The sequence below is a fragment of the Venturia canescens genome, chromosome 5, assembly GCF_019457755.1.
Source record: "Venturia canescens isolate UGA chromosome 5, ASM1945775v1, whole genome shotgun sequence".
Classification (NCBI taxonomy): domain Eukaryota; kingdom Metazoa; phylum Arthropoda; class Insecta; order Hymenoptera; family Ichneumonidae; genus Venturia; species Venturia canescens.
In genome coordinates this window covers 6,659,224-6,679,803 of record NC_057425.1, presented here as the reverse complement: position 1 = coordinate 6,679,803, position 20,580 = coordinate 6,659,224, and the positions used below count along the sequence as shown (strand labels likewise).

Here is a 20,580-nt window from a genome sequence, read left to right as displayed (position 1 = left end):
GAGCCGCGGACGAGCTCGTCAATTCCACTCGAGCACTAGTGCCCTCTTGCTCTCGCTCTCGGGAAGCGTGTGTGGCCGACTGGTTCGAGGAGGCCAGTTCCGGCGGTCATATTACCATTCCAGAGACCACTCGCCTCATTTTTATTCATTTAAGAATAATAATAATTCCAACAAATGTTTTGATAAGATTATTGATAATGTACAAAAAATTCTGAATCGATTGACATTGAAAAACGAATCGAAGAATATGGAAAATATATTTTTGCTTTCTCGACGCTCTTTTTTGTTTCGTTTGTTTGACGCAATTATGGTTGAATAATTATTCTGCTTAATCAAATCATTAGAGACAAAGAACCAACAAACAAAATTGGTTATTAAAAAAATGTAAAAGTCTCAATAAACTTTCCGTTTTCACATAGTTTTGGTAACACCGTGTGCACGTAGAACCACGTTTGCTCTCTCACTCTCGTTTTGTCCGTGGGCTCGTTGCTCGTGGCACACAAATTTTGCATCTTTGTCGTTCATTAGTCATCGTGCGGTGTTTCGCGCATCGTGCGCTACAAAAGTTCTCGGTCGGCGATAAATCGATATTATCGTGAGATCGATTTAACGCAATAGCAGCAGAGCATATAAGCAGCACGGCCAGCAGCAGCATTTTATATATTCCGTTTGCGCTGCTGTCAAATGGATAATGGCGATGTCGCAGAGCAATGGGTTTCAAGGGAAAAAGAAAGAGGATGTCGACAATAAAGACAATCTTTGGTACGTTGGAGTTAACAGCTCGGAACTCGGGGTTTACGAACGTTTTGGAATTTTCATTTTCCCTAAATCCATGTGTCGTGTCTTTTGAAATAAGAATTAGCGAGAAAAAAAATCCGAACCTCGATTTTGCGATGATACACACAAGCATACATAAAGCATATTCGCATTTTCTTCCGGTCGTACTCGTGCGAATTCACAAAGTGCATATCGTTTGGAATGTTTTTCGTTTTCATTGATAATTTAAAAAAAAACGAACAAGTATTGTCCAATTTACAGGTCGTCGATTTTGGCCGAGGTACAGAACAGTGGAAACAACAAATTACCATCCAACAAGAATGTCCTCGTTCTAGGTAAATCCTATTCTCGTAACGTCAACCTCTTTACACCCACATATATTCGAAGAGTATCCGTGAATTGCATATTAATTTATCATTGCTTGATCGTTCCGTTCAACACCTTATGTGTCATCTCTTTGATTGTACTCGAGAGTGACGTCATTGGCCAAATTTAACAAAATTTTTTCAAAATATTCCTATATTATTAATTTTTTTCTTCTGAAAACAAATTTTAATTTTTTTGTTCATTCTGTCATTCCACTTTTTCATTTTTTTATGACTGCTGGAAAAGTCATGACGATTATTACAACTGGATAGTTTTCGTTATTAAATAATTTCTGGTTAGAAAATGAAAAAAAAATGATGAATATTACATTTCAGCTAATAAAATGCTGGTATTATTAAAAAATATCCATAAATGAAATTGATATCCTTTGATGGTTTTTTTCATCATCATAAATCAACAAAAGGAAAATAAATTGAACTGATGGAACTGTGACATAAAAATCAGCCTACTGTCAAATTCTGATTTTGAAATGATTGAAAAATATCTGCCAAAGGATTCAATAAAATTATCATATATTTTAAGGCGATAACGAAAGTGGCAAAACAACTCTTATCGCCAAGCTCCAAGGCGTTGAAGATCCAAAAAAAGGTTCGGGACTCGAATTTGCATACATCGATGTTCGTGACGATTACAGAGACGGTGAGTTTCCCAAAGAGCTGATAAAATCTTTTGGTTGGAGTTGAAATCTAGAGTCGCGGCAGCAACTCCAGACAATCACGTTTATTTTTATCATCCCTGTTTAAAATTTATTTGATTGTGGTTTCTTTCTTTCTGGCAACCAGGTTTTATTCTTTACAATTAAATATAGCTTTAATATTATATTTTTCTGTTTCTTTCACATCAACGTTTTACTTCAGATCAAACGAGATTATCAGTATGGGTGCTAGACGGAGATCCTGGTCATGCAAATCTTCTGCGATTTGCCCTGAGCCAGGAACGATATCCCCACACATTAGTGATGCTTGTTGCTGCTATGACCACACCTTGGGCCATTCTTGATCAGCTTCAAGCTTGGGCAGCTCTTCTCGGTGATCATATCGACAAACTTGGCTTAGATAACGACACAAGGCAGAAATGCAGGCAACTCAGTAAATAATTTAATTAAAATACATAGAGTTGTGAATGTTTCAGAAACTAAAATATCCAACATTCTTCTACTGCTCAGAACAATCAGCTGCAGTTTTAGCTGACAAAAAGCACTTAATTATTTCAGAACAATAGAAAAATAGTTTGACTAGATATTCAGCTAATTTCCAGTTATGTGAATTAAAAACTCGAAATTGCGATACTGTTTTTTTTGCAATTTAAAGTATTATTGATCGTCATTCAAATATTGACGTTTTTTTCTTTTGTCTAGTTTTGAATAAAACTGCTGAGAAGAGGAGAAAATTATAGATAATTTTTTCATACAACGTTGATTTGATATTTAGAGTTTTCGCATTTAAACGATGCTAATTTAAATATAAAACGTAAAACAATATCCATCACGAAACAACTCGTTTCATTTAGTACATTTATGAATAACGCGGTTTTTAAATCTTCTATTTTTTCTCATCATTAGATGTAAAAAAATGGCAAGATTATACGGAACCAGGGGATGAATTGGATCCAGGCAGTCCGTTAAGACGCACGAGTCGTAATTTAGATGACGATACTAATGGCAGTCTGCCATTACCCGAGGGTGTACTTACGACGAATTTGGGGCTAGATGTCGTAGTCGTTATCACAAAAACGGATTATATGTCGGCTCTTGAAAAAGAGCACGATTATAAGTATGTTGAAAAATTTATTATATTGTAAGTTTTGTATTCTCCAATCATCAAGTTTATTATAAACCTGACGATTGATCTAATTTTACACAATTTTATGAAATTTCACATTCACTGCAAAGGAAATTATTATTACTTTCTCACCAATTTATGAATATTTTGAACGAACATTTTTCACAAAAAACATGTTTGTGTTTTCAGGGACGAACATTTCGATTTCATGCAACAATGGATCCGGCGGTTTTGTTTACAGTATGGTGCCGGATTGTTTTACACATCAGCAAAAGAGGATAAGAATTGTGATTTATTGTACAAGTACCTTACCCATAGAATCTATAGTTTACCGTTTAGAACACCGGCTCTCGTCGTTGAAAAGGATGCTGTACTTATGTGAGTAAATTCAAATTCCTTAATTACAATTTTTTTTTCAATTTCACTTTATTTTTCGTTTTTTTGCTATGTCTTATTTGTTCGCAGACCTGCTGGCTGGGATAACATGAAGAAAATCAGCATACTTCACGAGAACTTGCAGTCGATGAAACCGGACGATTACTATCGTTATGTTATAGCTCAACCTACGACGAATAGAAAAGTAATTTATTGTTCATTTTTTAAAATAGTTTCGAACTGTATGTTCGATTTATGCTTTTTTTTTTTAATTTTTTTTCACAGTTTCAGTAAAATATTCATAAGCATTTTATATACAAATTGAAATTTGGCCATTCCAGTGCGTCGCACGAGAAGTCGAAGTACAAGCGGAAGAGGAGCAAGCATTTCTCGCCCGGCAACAAGCAGCGTTGTCGGGCCTCAGAGACCCCTCGCGCTCGCCTACGACAAGAAATCAGGCAAGCACGGGGCCGATTATGCAGGTTGTACCATTTATATTCAGAGCATGCTCCCAATGTTGCGTACGTGTAACTAATAGGAGCCAAGCTATTGGAACATTAATCGTGTGTTATTAACTATTTCCAACGAGACTTTAAACTTATTGGGATATTTGTAGCAAAATTATAATCTAAACAACATCTAAATTTCCTCTGTTTAAAGAATGTACCTAACGGTAACTTTCACAAGGAAACTGTGTTGTACGAATTGACAAGCAATTAAAACCTTTGTTGAAGTTCAGTCAATATTGCTATCAAATTGTGGAATATTCTAACTTATTCACATAATTTATCAAAATTTTTTTTAACACTTATTGATATTTAGAACTAACTATATTTTCTGATAAGAAAAGAAAGACTCATAATTATTTTTTCGAAAACATTTTTCAATTGCAGTGGTGTTGAAAGTTTATGTGATGCCCCGAGTTTGCTACAAATATTTTTTATTATCGTCCATCGTGCAGTCGTGTCCAAAATGAATTTTCGGAAATTTTCCGTTTCCTATTTCCATGATTGATATTTATCGTTCTAACATGCTTTGATGAAAAATTGCATTACAAGTCAAAGAATAATAGCTCCAAATTGATCAAACGAATAGAGAAAAAGAATATTTTTCGAATATACGATTCTTTGGACACAACCAAACATCCTTGATTTGTTTGATCAAATGGAAAGAATTGATATTTAAAATAAACGCCTGAAATCGTTGAGTTTGACATGTTGGGGTGTAATGATCGTTAATTTAGTTGTATGGATCGACAATCGTGATAAATTTTCAAGTTTTTAGTTTTGATTCAGAAAACAAATGAAAGAATCCCATAGCATTTCGTTACATTTCGTTAAATTTGTGTTTTTCGTTTTGTTTGTTTGTTTTATAACACGTGACAGCATGTTCTAATATATGTGGTATGATCTGGTAATTGAATGTTCGTTTTTGTTAATTTTTTGTTTGTTGTTGTTGTTGTTCACGAACTGTCCCGAGCTAAATGATCTCGTATTAGGTGCTCTCCCCGAACAAAAAGTTGGATCCTAAAGGAGCCGGTACGACGCCATCTGGTGAAGGTGTACTAGCCAACTTCTTCAATTCTCTTCTATATAAGAAAACCGGCGCCTCACCGGGCGCCCCGGGTTCGCCGGGTTCACCAGGAAGTATTGGCGCTAGCCCTGTGCGAATCGGTGAGTCTCATTTTTCTTAAACCATTGGTCTCAACTCTGGCTCATTTTGATTCGACGAAAGTGGAAATCTTTGTTTGTTGAAATTAAGATCAAAACGTGTCCCGAAATGTACTTGTTGTTTACTTTGGAGTAATGAACGTGCGAAGTTGTCTGGACCGATAAGACTACTATTCTGAGGTTGAGAGTACTATTTTTGAGATGAGAAATAGTTTCAGACAAACTTTATACCACTAAAACGAAATGGTTTCTATGGTCTCGTCGAGTCATTTAAAAAATGTTTAGTCCTTGAGTCACGAAAACGGGATTTTCCTTTTGCATTTATTCGATATGAATAAAAGGGATGATGGAAATGACAATTGTTTGTTTTTCAAGGAGACTCGTTACTTGCAGATGCTGGGCCAGTCGATAAAGCAGCGATGCGAAACGATGCGGCTGCTGAGTTAGATCGCATAACTCGAACGACGAAAGATCCACCCCCCGACCTCAATTCTTCTTCAGAGTGTTAGAAAACGTAAATGGGCTTAGCTGGTTTTTCGGTGACTTGGAAGGGCGCGAGCGTTTTGCAAGGCATCCGAAAAATTGCAAGTGGGTTAGTAAAAGGACGAAAAAAGATCTTCTATACGACGGCAGCGATCGATCCGAAAAATCGATGTGAAAGAGTCCTCACCTCTTTCTTTTTGTTGAAAAATACTTCGAAGAAAATAATGGAAAGCCTCGAGATGACTGTAGCTGTCGGAAACGCCTGCAAGTCTTCGTACAATAATATTGTTCGTCGTTTCTTCGATTTCCCAGCGACGCAAGGTTTCGCGCTTTTCATACCAAACATTTATCTCCACAATGTAATTTTGCTGTTGAACACACTTATACACATCCATAAACACACGGGAAACGAATCAAGGAAAAGAGCACGAAGAAACGAGAGAGGAAACACTATTTTTTGCATGCATGGGCAAAAAGTAACGGAAATGCGAAAAAATACGTCGCACTATCAAATTCTACTTAAAAATTGATAATGTATGAGGTCCCTATTTATAATACTATTTTTTGCATGCATAGGCAAAAAGTATCGGAAATGCGAAAAAAGACGTCGTACGGTCGAATTTTACTTAGAAATCGATAATGTACGAGCTCCTATATTTTCCCCGTTTACCTTCGAAATGAAATGAATACTCAATTTGTAAAAAAATGTATTTTCCCCCCAAATTGGTGGACTCGCACACGCGAAATGTTCTTCATTCAAAAAATCATACGTGTCTGTTTCTCTATCCTTCCTGTCATCGGCTTACATGATGGATGATTATTTCTGTAGTTGCGTCCGTCGTTATTCGGTAATCATTAATTTGGCCGAGAGTGAAAATATCAGTGCGATTGGCGGTGGCTCAAACGTTGGCTCAGTGTCGATGGTGGACGTTGACGAAACTGAGCTTTCGCACGAAAGCATCATGTGCAATACGACGCAAAGCACTTTTTTTTTACTTCAATCACGCATATATATAAATATATATATATACATTCAAAGACTATGGCTGGCTTGAGTTTTTAACTGTGTTTGAAATCCTCGGGGGGCTTCGTCGAGTGTCTCACCTCAAAGTCTCATTTGCTCATACTTTTCTACAATAATGATTTATTTCGATGCAGGAATTCGTGAGATTTCTTATATAAACTTTATGATGGAAAAAACTCCCAATTGGATACGGTGACCCAAAATTTATTATAAAACAATTGAAATACGAAACGCTCGATTTTTTTTTCAAAATAAAGAAAGCTCTGCTGATAATGCTACTAAAGGAACAAAATTGTAATAGTTTCCAAAAAAATTTACGGAGTAACTGCGAGTGAGAGAAGAAAACAAAGGAGAGAAAAAATAAAAAGAAAAGGAAACAAAACTGCGAGATCGAAACGAAGATACACAATACGCTGCAACTAAATAACAGCCTTAATTGTTGTGTTTGACTACGACGTATACACTAACGATATGAAACGATGATGAATAGAAAGAAAAAAATATGAAAAAAATAAAAAAAATTAAATAAAAAACAAAACAAATATTAAATTAATGTAATTAAATATATAATATAAAAAATAAATTTGAATTATCTTACGCACACATTGTCCTTGCGCGTCACATCATAGTAAATTATTTAGTCATCGTGTTTCAAGACGTTTCCCGTTTTTCTGTTCCCGAAACTGAGCTGAGAGTAATTGAAGATTGGAAATCCTTCCTTTAGTTTTCGTTTTGAATATCATAAGAAAATATATGGAAAGAACCAATATTGTAGACCACACTTATCTCAAGCGTATTTAAACTCTCGTGTGTGCGTGCATGTGTGCCTGAACTTTGCGATTAATTTTTATTTCTTCCTTTTTATATGGAAAGCCCCGAAGGGTCAAAGCGTAGCTTGATATTATTGAAGCGGTCTAATTTAGGAAATATATAAATAGAACACGGTTGAATACACGTGAGAAAGTCCTGTAAAATGAGCGAGAAAGAATTTTATAAGAGCTGTATATTTACGTGAGATTTAATTTTTTTTTTTTTCGTAGCTTTAGATATTAAACGCTTATGAAGAAATTGAAAGGTGATTTTCAAAACACTAGTTTGAAAGGAACAAATAAAATGAAAAGTAATGAGTACGAGAATTAAAAAAGGAGCGAAGAAAGCAAATGAAAACAATGTGTGTGTGAGAAACCGAATTGTATAATCCTTATTTCGCATGAAACTTTCGGAAACAAAAGAAAACAACAACGTGTGCACTGCGAGCGTTGTGTCTTTGCATGATGACAGGCGAGCTGCCATGGAGTCTGATTATTAAATCGATTTCGTAACGATACAAAATAAATAATAATTAAATAAATAATTTTTCATACAGTCATTGTTCTCTTCATTGCACGATTTTATTTTTACCTGATTCAATGATTTGTCGTTTTTTCATTCGTCGATTCAATAAGTCAGGTTTTTCTATTTTTGCAGGTGTATTTTTTATTTATTCGTTAATTATTACAGCGCTTGGCTAACAGTTTTATTTTGACAGGAAAACAATCAATGGTTGCTCGCAACGGAACAAAATTCGCAGATTTTGTTTTTGTGTTTTTTCTCATTTTTCATTATAGCTAAACATTCATGAAGAATACGCTATTGGGAGCAGCACAGACAACGGGTGTTAACGCTTTTATAAAATTTCAATTCATCTTGCGCTGTAATGGACTCACAACCTTCGTGTTATCTTGGACAGACATTGAGGCGTGTTCAAGTCGCGTTTCTATAAGTTCTCTCACCTTAAAACTAACTTTGGTAAATATTCAGAAGTGCGGCTTTTCCGAAAATCGATGCAAGAATTTTTTTTTTTGACACGAACTGCTCGATCAGTCACAACTAATAAAATTTCGTCGGGGGAGGCTGACATTTTCCATAAAAACCATGAATTATGGGGTTTTTAAGTTGTTGGAAAAAAGTGATGAAATAAGGTATATTTGAATATTTTGGAGTTCACATTGGGATAGGAAACTTCGAGAAGAAGAAAAAATTCTTGCACCGACTTTTGAAAAAGCCGCACTTTTAAATGTTTACCCTAACTTTTTGTAGCAGTTTACGATAAGCGTGTGGTGATGATAAAATGAGCTTGCCCAGTCGGATTAACTTTTCTCACGCGGATCGCAAATTCCAGGCAAATTTGACGATGCCTCTTGAGAAAAAACTCCCACTATTATTATCGGTGAATCTCAGGTGAAAAAATCGTCGATTGAATTATTGTTAGAACATCGATTTTTCCACTTTTTTCGGTATGCATCGATATGCAGAATTCATGAGTTCCTCAACGTCGATTGACAGTTGTGAAAATAACTCCTTCCAATCCTAATACAATTTGAAAAAAAAAAAATAACAAATGTGAGGACGTAAATATAACGAAGGTATGCCAAGTTTTTCCTGCACAAGCGCTGACATAATTTTGTATCAAAATACGCGATACGTCGACACTGATAACTCTCTAGTGATTCCTCTTTTTATTATACGTTCAGCTTACAAACCGCGTTGCACGAGAATCTGTCGAGAGTGTTGATTAAATCACTAGCGCTTAATTGCCGTTGCTCCATCATAAACCAGCCATATATTCCCGACTCACAAATCATTTTTCTGTAACGTTCCAATTTTACATATTGCAAACAAATTTACAACAAGTCAATTGATGTAGAATTTTTCGAAAGGTTTTTTTTTGAAGCTCCACAAAACTTTACGTATCCGATGAGAATATTCGCAAGCCAAAATCGTATAGAGAACATTTTATTTGAAGGATATTTTCAAAAGATGAACTATCAATTTACCAAGCTAAATGGCAAGTGGATAAAAATGAAGAAACCACAAATAATCGGAGCAAATTCGTGGCTGGATCGATGGGAATGATTTTCAATTTACGAGGACGACTGTCAGGGTCATAAGTTCTAAACGAGCGACAGGCCTAATACACAGCGATACAATTATTTTAATCTCGAATCCTATTTCAAGCATTTCCAAATTCGAGAATGGCAATTCGAATTGACATAAACTATACAAAAATAAGAAACAATCGAGTACTTAACGAAGATATTGGGAAGATACATTCCGCATTTCGGAACGGATTAAAACCGAAATTTATCTTTTTCAATGAAGCGATCAGTTGTTCAAATAATCTATCACTTATCTCATCATTTTCACGTTAAATTATTAAATTTACAGAAGATGCTGAGGTCTTAGAAAAACAGTAAAAAACCATGGAAAATTCATTTCTCGTTCGTAATTCGCATTCACTTGTATTTTTCTCGTAAGAGACGAAATGTTTGGTTATTATTAGATGATATTTTATTGCAACAAGTCGAATGCAAACATAAGGCGACGATCATTTGACGTGGCGACGAAATATATCAACCTTCGAAAATGATCGTACCAAAGTGTTGTTACGCCTACGACTCAAAATTCCAAACTAAAGACACTATATTACATAATGTTATAATAATATTAATCATAATAATAATAACAACAATAATGATTATTATTATCGTACTAACGATAGTACTTGTACAAATAATAAGTTATCGATGACCAAGAGTCTTTTGACTTTAGTCTGTGCGTGCACTTAGTAAGTCATCGTACGATCCACGTCTCTTTTGTCCATTAAACATTACTCGAAATGATTCGATTCATCGAAATAATACAAAAAAAAAAAAAAAAAAAAAAAAATATCTCAGTACTATTTAAATCCTTGGGACAAAAAATCTGAAATATCATTAGGATTCGTCAATTGCAAGCAGTCTTTCATTTTTGTATCGTTCATTATTTTTTCACGCTTTTTTGTTTCTTGGTTTTTCAATTTTTTAATTTTTTTTTGTATTTCTTTTTTTTTTTTAGTAGAGCAGAATTCGCTTGTCTACTGCTTTTCGGCATATCGGACATTCGGACATCCGGTCTCCGCACATCTGACACGTACCGTGGCCGCATAAAAATATCATGTTCTTCAGTCGATCCAAACAAACGGGGCACATTGTCTGGAAAAAATTTAGTCCATCATTTCGTCTGTAATTTTCATGATTTATTCAGTCCATGGGAATAGAATTAATTTCGAACAATTTTGAGAACAGCTCGTTTTATTTCATTTGTTTTTTTTTTTTACGGTAATTATATTAACTCGTTGTTCTCATAAAAGTTAATTTGGTACGATATGAATTCATGTTTCGTACTCAAAAGCTCGGACATTTTTGGTGGAAATAGTAAAAAATTTCGAGTACTTCGTCGTGAGAATTCTAAGTAAGTTTAATTAATTCTTTCATTTTTACCTGTTCTTTGATGTCCTGCAATTGTTGCTGTAACTTTTGTATGTCACTGTGCGAAGTGTCGCGGCTACCGTTGTTCATTAAAGCTGCTTCGCCAGTTCCCGTATTCACGGGAGCCGGTTCTTCCTCGGGATCAGCCTTCACTTCGGAAATCGTACCTAAAGCAATGAAAGAAAAAATGAATCAGCAACGAAGATTGTTATTTTGAGACCGCGGTCATTTTCGAATTCGCCAAAAAGCGACCCATCGCCGCGTCCAATTTTTATCACGCGTCCGTTTGCGAAACTCGTTTTTTTCGAACGGGTCTCTTGAGCGGGGACGATTTCGACTCCAGATTAACGTCCGGAAAAATGAGGTTTTCATATTTTTCCTGAATTTATATGCTCGCAGTTACATTCAGCTCTGTACAACTAATTTTACGCGTTGGAATACGAAAAAGTAAAACACGAGAGGCCTGCTTCTGAGGGATTTGAAAAATGTCAAACTTCTATAAAAAGTTCATTTTAAGTTCTATTTTGAAAATGGTCCTGGACATTCTGCAAGAACCGCAAGTATTTCTGTTCAATTTTTTTAATTATCTACTCCATGTTCGCTCCCCATGCACTCGAAAAATGCCAAACTTTCACAAAAAAATACTATCGAAATTCGGTTGGAATAAAAAAAGGAAAGTTCCACATTAAAAATCCTACTGATAAATCTACACGAGCCGAGAGCGTTGCATTCGCAATAATGTGACTTTTTAAATGCTATTCCTGTACTATTCTTGACGAGACGGGAAGAAAGAAAAAATTGGATACGCCAAAGTCATCCTAATTTTCATCGGCACGAACTACGACTTTTGCCAACTTTTCCACGCTCGTTTATCACCCTTTACGTAACGAAGAAACGAAGAGTGGAGCGATCTGTAATTGTACCTGAGGCATCACACCCCTTAACGTAAGTAACATCACCTCCTCCGCCGCAGCAGATGGACATCGGTACCATGTGCTGAATCTGGGTACGACATTGGACACACTTCTTCATCAGAGTCGCGCAACTCTCACATGCACACATGTGACCGCATGGACGGAAGAGCACTCCAGCTTTGCGATCTGAACAGACCACGCACTCCTCGATCTGCAAAAATATTCAAATATTCCAGAGTACCGACTATTCATCGTCACAGCATTTTCGAGCACGTTGAAACATTGATTCCGTCATTTGAATTAGCTTTATTTGTCGAACGTAACGACTCGGTACAGGCGCACGCAAAAAGTGGAGAAATTGATTATTTTTCTATTTTCATTTAGGAGCAATCGAGCGTGAAAGTATTCGCGTTTTCAATACGACGACAGTTTGTTGCGGGGAAATTCATTTGCGTTCATCTCGTTTTTCTCGCTTTTCGAGCGCGTATGCAGGGTCTGGTATCAGTGTTTTAACTCCAGGAGTTAAAAGTCCTTTGTAACGCGTTCTTTATGAAAAAAATTGAAAATAATGTTGAAAATGATTAGCGCTTGGTTTTCAAATATTTCTCGTTTACCTTCACCCGCGAGACTACATTTTCACGACAAATGAGACATTTTTTGACTCTGGGTCCGCACGGGTTGCAACAAGCGACGTGTCCGCATGGGCTGAAAAGCATTTCCCGTTTTCCATCCGAGCAAACGAGGCACTCGTCCATCGCGGCGGAAGGTGCGGGGGCCTCGATGTCGTGTCTGTAAAGAAAACGAGAGAAAACGGTATTTTTATTGAGCGTTGGAGCAACGTTGGGATCGTCGGTGAGTTTTTCGACGGTGAAACAAGTAAGCGTCAAAGAAATGAAATATTGAAAAGTTTCGTGGTTCGAACTAACGATTCTTTGTTCTTGTGACAAGTCGTCAGGGTCTTGCACAGGTTCGGATCCGGACAAAGGTTCAGCGGAGTCTGTCCCTTCTTATTTTTGAGTTCCAAATCGGCGCCGTGGGCCGCCAGGAAGCAGGCGATGAAGGAGCTGCTCTTTTTGTCCTGGCCCTGCGCTCCCAGGCCCATGAGAAGGCGGCCGACGTCCTGGACATCCTGGAGTTGTCGCAGCTGCGAGAGCGTGTGGTGTCGAAGCGCCTCGTGAAGGGGAGTGTCGCCGTCTTTGTCCGCAACGTTTACGTTGGCGCCTTCGCGCACGAGCAGCTGTAATTTCACGTTGCAATAAGAAATCGCGGCTCGGAAATATTGAGTTTGAAACGCGACGACGGGGCGAAAAATCGTTCGCGTTCAACCGAGGCGAAGCAATGATGCGCGCAGTCTTGAATCCACTTCGAGCGGACGTTGGATTGAAATATATTTGAAGAGTCTTAGGGATGGAAAAATGTGCGACAAATGCCGAAGAAAATTGATCCCATTCGACGAATTGTGGAAAACTGTTGTGCAGCGAATAAATTGTAAGACAAAATAGTTGGACGAACTCGAGCAAAAAAAACTCGAATGCTGCTCGAATATTGAACAGCCAGAAACGAACGAGATTTTTGAAATAGCAGAGCGTTGTCCAAGAACTATTCGAAACCGAGGATAAACGAGTTTTGGATAACGAGAAATATGGCAGCGTATCTAAATATGGTTTATCGGGCCGAAGCGCGATGGACAGCAGATGGACCGGAGCAAGCGGAGACGCAGGATTGCCGAACATGATGGATCGCCTTAGTTGCTTCGAGAAAACAGTTACGGCGGAGGCGGGTGACACGGGAAATAGAATTTCGTAAAAATAAACTAGTCCGTTTATTCTCGGGAGACACAATCAGGCCAGGACCTGGCGAAAGGCGAGCTCGACGACAGTTTACCGATCGGTGCTAACTCCATCGTTTTATTTATAGGGCGCGAACCCCGATTTTTTGTATTTTTCAAAAACGTATTTCCGAGTTGGGATCGAGTCGCAGAATTTTTCGAAACGATTATTAAACGGGGGCCGGAGCATTCGGACCTCGATGGAAATTAAAGGAGCAGAAAATTATCTCACCCTGACGATTTGCGTGTGCTGACGTTCGACCGCCAGATGAAGAGCAGTTTGCAGATTAACGTTTTGCAAATCCAAATCAGCTTTACCGATGCCCGCCAGAAGTTCGGCGACTTCGACGTGGTTGTTCAGAGCTGCGAGATGGAGAGCCGTGTAACCGTCGTCCTTTTTCTCGTCAACGATCCACGGTCGAGGAAGCTTCGACAACAAAATTCTCATCGCACTGCAACAAGAAGCGTCCTTAAATCAGTCGCGGTGTGGTGACATTCGATTGCTCTCTCACTGATTTTTCGCTGCAATATATCGGCGCACAAAGCGCGCTTTGTCGAGTCCACATTAATTGTTCTTTTTTCTCGCCTCAATTGAACTCGAATTCACTCTTTTACGCGGCATTCGTTGCTTCCCGTGTACTTTCCATTGTGCAATTAAATGATGGAATTACCAACGCAGCCTATTTCCACTCGTATTACGTATTAGTTCATTCATCGAATATCAATAAATTTTCCCAGTGGCTTCATACACGGGAACACTAATAATTATGTCCATGCAGAAGTTCGCTTTCCACCGAGTGTTTTAACCGCGATCGTACAAGTTGAATTGCATTTAATACCTCTATGAAGCGATGCTAAATTACAGTTATGCGAACTAGGATTATTCCTACTTGCTCGCCGCAATTCAAATGTATGACGATCCCGTGTACAGCGAGAGGATGAGACGGAATCGAATAATATGCAAGCTCATAAAACGAGCAGGTTTCGTTACAATAATTCAATTGTATTTTATCAAAATGCTAGAGAAAAACGAGAATTATAATTAAAGTAGACAAACTAAAGAATATTTTGTATTGTGATATTGGATCGAGGAAAATGTAAGTTTGAAATGATGCTGAAGTTTGCAATAACATTTGTAATTATTGATGCAGATTAAAAAACTACGAATTGCAAATTAGGCAGGTAACATAATTGAAGAATTACTGGACTTGTTGGAGAGTTTTTTCAGGTCATTTCGTTGGACTCCAACGTTGCAAAATTCACTGTCATATTTTGAGACTGCTAGAAGAAAAATCGTCGTTTCGTTCAGCTTCGTTAGGCACGAGGCAAGTATTCGAACGTGGATCGAAATTCTGGTTTAAATTAGATTTTGAATTCCGAGGCAGGAAGAAAAATCATTTTGAATATTGGATTGAAAAAATTTGACACAGCAGAAAGACGAATGGATTCTGAATATTCAATTGAAAAGGGGGAATAAAAAACTTCGATTTTCGTCCTGTTTGGTGCGAAAAATGGTCGAATTTGCATACAAGTGACGTAGCCTTGCCGATCATTTTTCTTTCTTATTCTCATGAGTAATTAATCATGACACGTTCATAGCATGTGTGAGCCACAGGGCAAAGAGCATAGAGCTCAGTGCAATGCTGCAGGGACTTTCGAAGCAGGAACCTCGACGTTGCAGGAATTATGGACCCCATGGACCGCGAAGCTGTCTCGAAATGAGAGATCGATTCTGCTCGTCAGCGAGATAGAAAGAGAATGAGATGGAGAAAGATGGAGGATTATAAAGACGAGAAGGAGGAAAGTGAACAGCACATACGACGTGCGTATAAATATATTATAACTCCGAGTTCTGCAGCTGTCGTCAGAGGAGGTCTTTTCCTTGCCAGTCGAAGGAGGCCCTCATGCCTTCGAGAACAACTACGAAGACGACCAACTCTCGTGTCCCTGTCGATCCTATACATACATATTGTATTTGAGCTCGTCAGACATGCCACACATGTTTTATCAACAGGGCACATGTTTCAGTCCATCAGCCAAAGAGAAAAAGCCTCCAGCAACGTTTCGGTTCTCGCGTTTCGCTTCCGCTGTGATGACCCAACCGATGAGTTTTCCATTCGAAAAATAATATAATCAATTGCTCGTTTCAATTTTTTATAATTCGAACATTCATTCATGCTGAGTTGTTTGTAACTAAGTTCTACACGCGATTTCATCCGCGAAAATTAGAGCTGCTCCCATACAAACTTCCGCCCCTTTTTCACACCCTTAAGGGACCATTTCTGTGAAAACTATCCCCCGCCCTTCCTCGGGACTCCAACTACCTCGATACGAAATTTCATTCAAATCGGCTCAATACCGGGGCTGGTTGGCCAACTTCTCACACTATTGTAAACAAGGAACCGAAGACGATTTCAAATATCAAATGGTCCTTTCGAATAGAAGCAACCTTCCTCTATCTTGGATAAAAATTCGAATTTTTAAATGTTAAACAATATGAATTATCGTCCACGGTCGGGGCAAGTTGACTGTGCTACTATTTTAACCTGATAATCAACTACGTAGTAGTGAAATTAATAAAAACGGATAGTTATCAATATCATTTATTCGATGATTCGACCAACTTATACAAAATTTTGACATAAGTCAATGTAAAGATCATTTTTGTCCATACGTGTGAGAAAAAGAATATTTTATCCTCATCCTCGTTATCACAATCAGAATTACAGTTTCTACACACATGGAATATCGTGTTTTCGCACCTTCGGTAGGTCCATCAGAGCACACATGTACGTCGACACATGTGCTAGCCAACCCCATACCACCGTTGGCCTACTTACCCCACACTGCTTTTTTTAGTAACAAAACGTTTTACCACCAAATTACAGCGATAATTGAGAAAAATACTATGCACAATTATATTTCAATATGCGAGCATTCATGTAGAGGATTATTCTAATAATTGGAAAAAAATTCGAGGCTCCAAGGGGTAGATAAGATTGACGTAAAAATTTGTTTTTGTACCTGGATTTATGAAAATCCTTGACTGTTTCTAAACGACGTGTCCCTCCGACGGGTTAAGACACATGAATAATTATTATTGTTTACTAGTCACTTTGCCTCGTCGGCCATTTAGCCCCGTTCTCCCCCAATATTGGTGGGGATAGTGACAGTAGGGAAGTAAAGGGTGCTTTGGTAATTCGACATAAAAATCATTTGATCCTACGAAAACAGATTAATCAATTTGACGTAAACACGAATGAAACGAAACGATATCGAGTTTAAGGCATTGTTTACATCGGAATAAAACTGTCGGACATTGTTGATAAATGTATCGATCGTCTATTCTCGAAGCGTAGACAATTCAGAGTGCGCAAAGTGTATAACATAAATCGTCGATTTCGCATAACGTAAAGCACATTCGCAAACAGAGAGAGAAAGAGAGAAAGAGCGAAGGAGAGGTGCACGCGCACACAGCGACAGAGAACGGAGAGAGAGATGTGCCATTCCAACTGCAATTGCAACTCGTTATTGCACTTTGTACACCCTTACCCTGAGGAGTTTCTCGTGAAATGGAAGCGCGATGGCATCGGGTGCGACACAGTATCAAATACTCCATACGTACACGAGTCTACAGGCTATTTAAGGAGGGTGGATCACGAAATCAAAATAATCAGAATTTGATAAAATTTCGTGACAACATTCTTTGGCATCGAGTATACAAATACAATTTTTTTTCAAATTTTTTTACCACGCGGTTATCGCATAATTGAGCGTTAAATCAAAGTTCTTACGCACGAGTTGTATAACTGTATATATATGTAAACTGTATGCTTACACGTGAACTTTAGTGTTCATTACTCGAGAGCCGTGTGGTAGAAAAATCTAAAAAAATGTATATTGTCTTATATATTTTGAAAGAATACATTTACCAAATTTTATGAAATTCTTTATATTTTTAACACGGTTTAGCATGGCAACATTGTATCGTCGCGATCCACCCTCCTTAACGTCGAATTCAACTCACTAACGGCGTCAATAATTTGGTAAGTACTGCAGCTGCGTTCTTGAAGAATATACAAATATTTTCATCGACGAATTCCCGAAATACTCGATCCCTCGCGTTTTCCCAGAGGATCAAGGTCAAAGAGTATCGATCAGTATGCAGAAAGTATAAATTCCCAGATACGAAAATGATGGATGAAATTTTGGAGGAATTCCTCGGATCATTTGAGAAAAAATGAGTTTGGGAGGTACTGTGAATGAAGTTTGAACGAATCGGTCCATACACGCGGGAGGATGTATGCGGGAATGTAGGAACGTGTGCGTGTCTTTTATGCAATAACGAGGCCTGGCTCGTCGCGGCGCCGGATTCTGCGGGAGTGTTGCGTATATAGCGTGAGAGAACCGCATCGTCTCGTGGGTAGAAAAGATTTTTAATGGAGATATATATATACGGGGAGAGCGTAATGACGTGTAATAACGTCGTCGTTGTCCTCCTTCTCTTCTTCGTTCCTTTATATGTATCTATGCGTTTGAATCTATAGATATAAACGAGCGTTGCCAACTCTTGGCATTTCCCAAATCCAACGTAATAATTGGTTGCCATGGGTAATCAATTTATTGTTATTAATGCAATAATGCCAGCATTCGGCTGCATTTGCATATTGATGGCACCGAGGGAATAAAAGCTGCGGAGGGGGGCGAGGGAAATAAAGAAAAAAGGGAAAGAGCCAGCCGAGTGTTCGTTTCGGCCCGATTTTTCTCTCTTCTCTTCCCCTTAAAAGTCCTCTTTCGCTCCCTCCCTCCGACAGGAACTTTTCATTTTCGTCCTGCTCACTTCCAATTCGGCTGCAGTTACAAATCGCAGTTTTCTCTCGGTTCGATCTTCCCAACGATGAATCCCACTTCGTCTCATTTCCTTTCTTCTTTCATTCACGCCCTTCTCCAAAGCGCTTTCAATCGTCTCTCGTCTCCACTCCTTTTCCTCCGATCTTTGGAAATATTTGTTATACACAAATAATCGTATCTCTGTGCAACGAAGACACAGAGCGAGCTTCGGACACATTCATTGAGACTCGTGATACTCGAAAAGGCGAGTAATTATCGAACGAAGCTAGCTCCACAAACGAATCATTCGAATCGAGGCTTCGAGCGAGCTCGATGATTCGAACACCCTGTACACGATCTTCGTGCATCATCGTACCGCTCGTACTCCCCGTACACAGTCATACTTTAATGCAGATACACACATTAATGGGATCGTTCGAACCTCGGACAGCTCTCGGCTCTCGGTATCACGTTCACGGTACGAGGATTTTAGTGACTCAGTGACAGCGAGCCGTCAGCACTGCTTATCCAACTGCCAACTGTCGAGACCTAAAAAGCTTACTATAAGGCGATTCGCTTATTACACCGAGACGAAATTTCATGTAGTTTTTTCGGTTCTTCCCCGCCCAAGCTCTCTACAAACACACGCGGATTTTCACGTCAGAATGTTTGCAGTGTTCAAGACTTTCTCGGCTTCTCCGCATGTCTTCATTTACACGAACGCTTAATAGCACGAGTGCGTGTGCCCGAATTCCAAACTCAGGCGAGAAGCATAGTTTGTTTGCAATATAAATATCGGGATGTGCGATTCGTGTGCGCAAGCGTGACACGGAAAATTTGAAAAAATGTTTTGTGCTCCGTGCGAAAGACGATTTTCGCGGGAGCAATAATCTCCGTTCTCTTTTTTCTCATACGGTAGGTAACACATCAGCGCTCATTTTTAGCTGTTTGTCGTAACGAATAATTGGGATTTCATGGGCGCTTCGTGGGCGTTTGGAACTTGGGCGACTGTCCTTTGTTATAGTTTTGAGCATACGGAAATTTCGTTCATTCACATTCGCCGTGTCTGCTCAATTCCGTGATTTATTCTTGACATTCGTAGTGCACTTTTGGAAGAATGGGAAAATTCTTTTCTCGTCCCTCGCACGAGGGCCGGCAAAGAGAGCTTTGTGGGGCGCATTCTTCTCGCGAAACAATTCGTACTGAGGAACCGTGATGATAAATTAAAGTGCTCGACATGTAGGATAGTTACGTAAAATGTATTTTAGTGAGGCGAGCGTAAACGCTTTTAGTGTGCGCATATATTTGCGATCTTTCAATTCACTTTCATCGCTTCCGGGGACACAAGCTCAGCTGTTTTTTTGCACGTAGGAAAATTAGTTATCACGTACGCCAGAAAACTTTTGATTAAATACGAGTACGGAAGCGGTTGTGAAATTTCGCCGTCATATCTCATTTTCTACGGGCGAATAAAGCTGGAGATTTGGAATACGATTGTCCAGGATCTCGAAATATATCTTTGACAAAAATCATCATTTTAATAGGATGTGCGCTTATCGTAAAAATTATATTTTTAGTCACACTTGAGTCGAGTCATGGATTTTTCAGGGGAGCCAAATTAATGTCAATTCTTATGAACTTTTGGCGTTTATCTCGATGCAAAAATGCATCGAAACGATTGAAAATTTCGTTGCTTTTAAGGTCGAGTTTCCATTAACTTTACTTTCATTGAAATTTTTCAGGACGGAATGGGAAAAACTGTTTAAAAAGTCGTTGCGTGTTTCTTTGCGAGAAGCGAGAAAACAAATGTTTATTTCGTTGCTGGTTTTGCCATCGATGTTGTATTTTTCTGTATGATTTCATACGACAGTGCGGATTGAACGCGCCGAGACGGCGCAGACGCTGCCGTAGGTAAATACACCGTAACTTCCGGTGCACAATTTCTCATTGGAATTGCGTGGCACACCCAAGTTCTCGGTACTATGACCGATCGGTGCAATCGTAATTGGCGTAACCTTTAGATCGGCCGAACAGGACAAGCCCGATGGCAGGTTGAACGCGGCCAATATTTGCTTAAAGGAAATCACTCGATGAAAAATCGTACCCGACAGTTAATCGCTTTCACGAAGAATTGAGGCCGTTGGAAAAATAAAAAATATCAATAAAAACGAACGATAATCATTGGCGAGTGCTGGATGTAATGCTCCAATTTTGAAATGATC

The 20,580-nt window shown here is 38.5% G+C and overlaps 2 protein-coding genes across 5 annotated transcripts in view; one reads left to right on the top strand and one right to left on the bottom strand.

The window, feature by feature from the left end:
- Positions 1-512: 512 nt before the first annotated feature.
- Positions 513-7,866, top strand: Dlic (dynein light intermediate chain). 3 transcript variants are annotated; one of them, XM_043420470.1, is made up of 10 exons: positions 513-762; positions 1,039-1,112; positions 1,687-1,803; positions 2,022-2,252; positions 2,726-2,936; positions 3,135-3,323; positions 3,411-3,525; positions 3,662-3,778; positions 4,819-4,993; positions 5,366-7,866. In XM_043420470.1, exons 1-10 carry the CDS (start codon positions 692-694, stop codon positions 5,497-5,499), a joined length of 1,434 nt encoding a protein of 477 aa, XP_043276405.1. In that variant the 5' UTR covers positions 513-691; the 3' UTR covers positions 5,500-7,866. The 3 variants fall into 3 exon arrangements, with proteins under 3 accessions (XP_043276405.1, XP_043276403.1, XP_043276404.1); XM_043420468.1 differs by having other exon boundaries at positions 3,662-3,802; XM_043420469.1 differs by having other exon boundaries at positions 514-762; positions 3,662-3,802; positions 5,384-7,866.
- Positions 7,867-7,947: 81 nt separating this feature from the next.
- Positions 7,948-20,580, bottom strand: part of mib1 (mind bomb 1) — a 391,854-nt gene continuing 379,221 nt past the window's right edge. Inside the window, exons 9-14 of one of the 2 annotated variants that reach the window (XM_043420465.1) lie at positions 13,761-13,980; positions 12,627-12,937; positions 12,315-12,489; positions 11,710-11,911; positions 10,799-10,953; positions 7,948-10,510 (exon numbers count right to left, since the gene is read on the bottom strand). In XM_043420465.1, the coding sequence (XP_043276400.1) occupies positions 10,370-10,510; positions 10,799-10,953; positions 11,710-11,911; positions 12,315-12,489; positions 12,627-12,937; positions 13,761-13,980 (1,204 nt within the window). In that variant the 3' untranslated portion in view covers positions 7,948-10,369. The remainder of the gene's footprint in view (positions 10,511-10,798; positions 10,954-11,709; positions 11,912-12,314; positions 12,490-12,626; positions 12,938-13,760; positions 13,981-20,580) is intronic. The other variant, XM_043420466.1, reaches the window with a different exon arrangement.